We start from the raw sequence: 7,928 nt of genomic DNA, 5'->3' as shown, positions 1-7,928 counted from the left end.
ATGTTTAGGCCAAGGTATGTATAGTTTTTGTGTGCTCTAGGGCAACGGTGTCTAGATGGAATTTGTATTTGTTCTCCTCGCAAACTCTCTCTATCTCTCTCTCCCTCTCTCTCTCTCTATCTCTCTCCCTCTCTCTGTATCTCACCCATCAGTAGATCAATATAGTGAGTCATGACAGGTCAGGCTGTGCAGAGCCAGGCAGATACAATTAACCAGCTACTAATTCCTACTTCTAATTATACACCACACCTCTCTCTCTCTCTCTCTCATCTCTATCATCTCTCTCCTCTCTACAGTTCTACACTGCGGGACCAGGCCAAGCCAGATCAGCGTACACACACAGAGCTGAGAGGAGTTGAATGGACTTACATGGCGTCTGGATTAGTAGGGCACCAGCAAGCATAGCACCAGCAGAGTAGCATACCGCTAACTGAGCCTCTCTCTCTCTCTCTCTCTCTCTCTCTCTCTCTCTCTCTCTCTCTCTCTCTCTCTCTCTCTCTCTCTCTCTCTCTCTCTCTCTCTCTCTCTCTCTCTCTCTCTCTCTCTCTCTCTCTCTCTCTCTCTCTCTCTCTCTCAGTGATGAATAATTAGTGACTGGGAACCGGGCGGCTTTACAAACAAGGGGGAGCTGATAAGCTCAAATTCCAATCAAAGAGAGAGAGAGAGAGAGAGAGAGAGAGAGAGAGAGAGAGAGAGAGAGAGAGAGAGAGAGAGAGAGAGAGATAGAGAGAGATAGAGAGAGATAGAGAGAACCAGAGAACCAGAGGTAGATGAAATACTACTACCTGTACTCTCTTGTCCGGAGGGAGTAGAGTTTGAAGGCACAGCCCAGAGCGATGACAAGGAGGAGGCCACAGACCAGAGAACCAATCAGGGCAGCAGTGATCACCTTGAAACAATACAGACAGTAATAAAACACATTATAAAACACACTACTACTAGTATTACAATACATTATAAAACACATTATAAAACACACTACTACTAGTAATAAAACACATTATAAAACACACTACTACTAGTATTACAATACATTATAAAACACATTATAAAACACACTACTACTAGTAATACAATACATTATAAAACACATTATAAAACACACTACTACTAGTAATACAATACATTATAAAACACATTATAAAACACACTACTACTAGTAATACAATACATTATAAAACACATTATAAAACATACTACTACTAGTAATACAATACATTATAAACACACTACTACTAGTAATACAACACATTATAAACACACTACTACTAGTAATACAATACATTATAAAACATACTACTACTAGTAATACAATACATTATAAACACACTACTACTAGTAATACAACACATTATAAACACACTACTACTAGTAATAAAACACATTATAAAACACACTACTACTAGTAATAAAACACATTATAAAACACACTACTACTAGTAATACAATACATTATAAAACACACTACTACTAGTAATACAATACATTATAAAACACATTATAAAACACACTACTACTAGTAATACAATACATTATAAAACACACTACTACTAGTAATATAATACATTATAAAACACACTATAAACCATACTACTACTAGTAATAAAACACATTATAAAACACACTACTACTAGTAATACAATACATTATAAAACACACTACTACTAGTAATATAATACATTATAAAACATACTACTACTAGTAATACAATACATTATAAAACACATTATAAAACACACTACTACTAGTAATACAATACATTATAAAACACATTATAAACACACTACTACTAGTAATACAATACATTATAAAACACATTATAAAACACACTACTACTAGTAATACAATACATTATAAAACACACTACTACTAGTAATACAATACATTATAAAACACATTATAAAACACACTACTACTAGTAATACAATACATTATAAACATACTACTACTAGTAATACAATACATTATAAACACACTACTACTAGTATTACAATACATTATAAAACACATTATAAAACACACTACTACTAGTAATACAATACATTATAAACATACTACTACTAGTAATACAATACATTATAAACACACTACTACTAGTAATACAATACATTATAAAACACATTATAAAACACACTACTACTAGTAATACAATACATTATAAACACATTATAAACATACTACTACTAGTAATACAATACATTATAAAACACATTATAAAACACACTACTACTAGTAATACAATACATTATAAAACACACTACTACTAGTAATACAATACATTATAAAACATACTACTACTAGTAATAAAACACATTATAAACACACTACTACTAGTAATACAATACATTATAAAACACATTATAAAACACACTACTACTAGTAATACAATACATTATAAAACACACTACTACTAGTAATACAATACATTATAAAACATACTACTACTAGTAATAAAACACATTATAAACACACTACTACTAGTAATACAATACATTATAAAACACACTACTACTAGTAATACAATACATTATAAAACACACTACTACTAGTAATACAATACATTATAAAACATACTACTACTAGTAATACAATACATTATAAAACACACTACTACTAGTAATACAATACATTATAAAACACACTACTACTAGTAATACAATACATTATAAAACACACTACTACTAGTAATACAATACATTATAAAACACACTACTACTAGTAATACAATACATTATAAAACACACTACTACTAGTAATACAATACATTATAAAACACACTACTACTAGTAATACAATACATTATAAAACACACTACTACTAGTAATACAATACATTATAAAACACACTACTACTAGTAATACAATACATTATAAAACACACTACTACTAGTAATACAATACATTATAAAACACACTACTACTAGTAATAAAACACATTATAAACCATACTACTACTAGTAATACAATACATTATAAAACACACTACTACTAGTAATACAATACATTATAAAACACACTACTACTAGTAATACAATACATTATAAAACACATTATAAAACACACTACTACTAGTAATACAATACATTATAAAACACATTATAAAACACACTACTACTAGTAATACAATACATTATAAAACACATTATAAAACACACTACTACTAGTAATACAATACATTATAAAACACACTACTACTAGTAATAAAACACATTATAAAACATACTACTACTAGTAATACAATACATTATACAACACATTATAAACATACTACTACTAGTAATACAATACATTATAAACATACTACTACTAGTAATACAATACATTATAAACATACTACTAGTAGTAATACAATACATTATAAAACATACTACTACTAGTAATACAATACATTATAAACACACTACTACTAGTAATACAATACATTATAAACATACTACTACTAGTAATACAATACATTATAAAACACATTATAAACATACTACTACTAGTAATACAATACATTATAAAACATACTACTACTAGTAATACAATACATTATAAACCATACTACTACTAGTAATACAATACATTATAAACCATACTACTACTAGTAATACAACACATTATAAACCATACTACTACTAGTAATACAATACATTATAAAACATACTACTACTAGTAATACAATACATTATAAACCATACTACTACTAGTAATACAACACATTATAAACCATACTACTACTAGTAATACAATACATTATAAAACATACTACTACTAGTAATACAATACATTATAAACATACTACTACTAGTAATACAACACATTATAAACCATACTACTACTAGTAATACAATACATTATAAACATACTACTACTAGTAATACAATACATTATAAAACACATTATAAAACATACTACTACTAGTAATACAATACATTATAAAACATACTACTACTAGTAATACAATACATTATAAACCATACTACTACTAGTAATACAATACATTATAAACCATACTACTACTAGTAATACAATACATTATACAACACATTATAAAACATACTACTACTAGTAATACAATACATTATAAAACATACTACTACTAGTAATACAATACATTATAAACCATACTACTACTAGTAATACAACACATTATAAACCATACTACTACTAGTAATACAATACATTATAAAACATACTCCTACTAGTAATACAATACATTATAAACATACTACTACTAGTAATACAATACATTATAAACACACTACTACTAGTAATACAACACATTATAAAACACATTATAAAACACACTACTACTAGTAATACAATACATTATAAACACACTACTACTAGTAATACAATACATTATAAAACACATTATAAAACACACTACTACTAGTAATACAATACATTATAAAACACACTACTACTAGTAATACAATACATTATAAACACACTACTACTAGTAATACAATACATTATAAAACACACTACTACTAGTAATACAATACATTATAAAACACACTACTACTAGTAATACAACACATTATAAACACACTACTACTAGTAATACAATACATTATAAAACACACTACTACTAGTAATACAATACATTATAAAACACATTATAAAACATACTACTACTAGTAATACAATACATTATAAAACACATTATAAAACATACTACTACTAGTAATACAATACATTATAAAACACATTATAAAACACACTACTACTAGTAATACAATACATTATAAACACAATACTACTAGTAATACAATACAGTATAAAACACACTACTACTAGTAATACAATACATTATAAACACACTACTACTAGTAATACAATACATTATAAACACACTACTACTAGTAATACAATACATTATAAAACACACTACTACTAGTAATACAATACATTATAAAACACACTACTACTAGTAATACAATACATTATACAACATACTACTACTAGTAATACAATACATTATAAAACATACTACTACTAGTAATACAACACATTATAAACATACTACTACTAGTAATACAATACATTATAAACACACTACTACTAGTAATACAATACATTATAAACACACTACTACTAGTAATACAATACAGTATAAAACATACTACTACTAGTAATACAATACATTATAAAACACATTATAAACACACTACTACTAGTAATACAATACATTATAAAACATACTACTACTAGTAATATAATACATTATAAACCATACTACTACTAGTAATAAAATACATTATACAACACATTATAAACACACTACTACTAGTAATACAATACATTATAAAACATACTACTACTAGTAATACAATACACTATAAATATACTACTACTAGTAATACAATACATTATAAAACACACTACTACTAGTAATACAATACATTATAAAACACATTATAAAACATACTACTACTAGTAATACAATACATTATAAACACACTACTACTAGTAATACAATACATTATAAACACACTACTACTAGTAATACAATACATTATAAAACATACTACTACTAGTAATACAATACATTATAAAACACACTACTACTAGTAATACAATACATTATAAAACACATTATAAAACATACTACTACTAGTAATACAATACACTATAAATATACTACTACTAGTAATACAATACATTATAAAACACACTACTACTAGTAATACAATACATTATAAAACACATTATAAAACATACTACTACTAGTAATACAATACACTATAAATATACTACTACTAGTAATACAATACATTATAAACACACTACTACTAGTAATACAATACATTATAAAACACACTACTACTAGTAATACAATACATTATAAAACATACTACTACTAGTAATACAATACATTATAAACACACTACTACTAGTAATACAATACATTATAAAACATACTACTACTAGTAATACAATACATTATAAAACACACTACTACTAGTAATACAATACATTATAAAACACATTATAAAACATACTACTACTAGTAATACAATACACTATAAATATACTACTACTAGTAATACAATACATTATAAAACACACTACTACTAGTAATACTAGTAATTACTAGTAATACTAGTAATTTCCCCCTTCTGATGACCAGGTGGCGAATCGCATCTCTGCATGTCTGGCAGACATATCAGTGTGGATGACGGATCACCACCTCAAGCTGAACTTAAGACGGAGCTGCTCTTCCTCCCGGGGAAGGACTGCCCGTTCCATGATCTCGCCATCACGGTTGACAACTCCATTGTGTCCTCCTCCCAGAGCGCTAAGAACCTTGGTGTGATCCTGGACAACACCCTGTCGTTCTCAACTAACATCAAGACGGTGGCACGTTCCTGTAGGTTCATGCTCTACAACATCCGCAGAGTACGACCCTGCCTCACACAGGAAGCGGCGCAGGTCCTAATCCAGGCACTTGTCATCTCCCGTCTGGATTACTGCAACTCGCTGTTGGCTGGGCTCCCTGCCTGTGCCATTAAACCCTACAACTCATCCAGAACGCCGCAGCCCGTCTAGTGTTCAACCTTCCCAAGTTCTCTCACGTCACCCCGCTCCTCCGCTCTCTCCACTGGCTTCCAGTTGAAGCTCGCATCCGCTACAAGACCATGGTGCTTGCCTACGGAGCTGTGAGGGGAACGGCACCTCAGTACCTCCAGGCTCTGATCAGGCCCTACACCCAAATAAGGGCACTGCGTTCATCCACCTCTGGCCTGCTCGTCTCCCTACCACTGAGGAAGTACAGTTCCCGCTCAGCCCAGTCAAAACTGTTCGCTGCTCTGGCTCCCCAATGGTGGAACAAACTCCCTCACGACGCCAGGACAGCGGAGTCAATCACCACCTTCCGGAGACACCTGAAACCCCACCTCTTTAAGGAATACTTAGGATAGGATAAAGTAATCCTTCTCACCCCCTCCCCCCTTAAAATATTTAGATGCACTATTGTAAAGTGGCTGTTCCACTGGATGTCATAAGGTGAATGCACCAATTTGTAAGTCGCTCTGGATAAGAGCGTCTGCTAAATGACTTAAATGTAAATGTAATACAATACATTATAAAACACATTATAAAACATACTACTACTAGTAATACAATACATTATAAAACATACTACTACTAGTAATACAATACATTATAAAACACATTATAAACACACTACTACTAGTAATACAATACATTATAAACATACTACTACTAGTAATACAATACATTATAAAACGCATTATAAACACACTACTACTAGTAATACAATACATTATAAAACACATTATAAAACACACTACTACTAGTAATACAATACATTATAAACACATTATAAACATACTACTAGTAGTAATACAATACATTATAAAACATACTACTACTAGTAATACAATACATTATAAAACACATTATAAAACACACTACTCCTGGTAATACAATACATTATAAAACATACTACTACTAGTAATACAACACATTATAAACATACTACTACTAGTAATACAATACATTATAAAACACATTATAAAACACACTACTACTAGTAATACAATACATTATAAAACACACTACTACTAGTAATACAATACATTATAAAACATACTACTACTAGTAATAAAACACATTATAAACACACTACTACTAGTAATACAATACATTATAAAACACATTATAAAACACACTACTACTAGTAATACAATACATTATAAAACACACTACTACTAGTAATACAATACATTATAAAACATACTACTACTAGTAATAAAACACATTATAAACACACTACTACTAGTAATACAATACATTATAAAACACACTACTACTAGTAATACAATACATTATAAAACACACTACTACTAGTAATACAATACATTATAAAACATACTACTACTAGTAATACAATACATTATAAAACACACTACTACT

General features: G+C 29.1%; 1 protein-coding gene across 1 annotated transcript in view; it reads right to left on the bottom strand.

The window, feature by feature from the left end:
• LOC124035378 (low-density lipoprotein receptor-related protein 3-like) overlaps nt 1-7,928 on the bottom strand; it is a gene marked incomplete at its 5' end in the record, with an annotated part of 59,822 nt that overhangs the window by 12,922 nt on the left and 38,972 nt on the right. Inside the window, one exon of the mRNA XM_046348838.1 lies at nt 786-889. Within this exon, the coding sequence (XP_046204794.1) occupies nt 786-889 (104 nt within the window). The remainder of the gene's footprint in view (nt 1-785; nt 890-7,928) is intronic.

The sequence above is a fragment of the Oncorhynchus gorbuscha genome, linkage group LG05, assembly GCF_021184085.1.
Source record: "Oncorhynchus gorbuscha isolate QuinsamMale2020 ecotype Even-year linkage group LG05, OgorEven_v1.0, whole genome shotgun sequence".
Taxonomy (NCBI): Eukaryota; Metazoa; Chordata; class Actinopteri; order Salmoniformes; family Salmonidae; genus Oncorhynchus; species Oncorhynchus gorbuscha.
The sequence above is the reverse complement of the archived record's forward strand: the minus strand, read 5'-3'. Positions and strand labels throughout refer to the sequence as shown.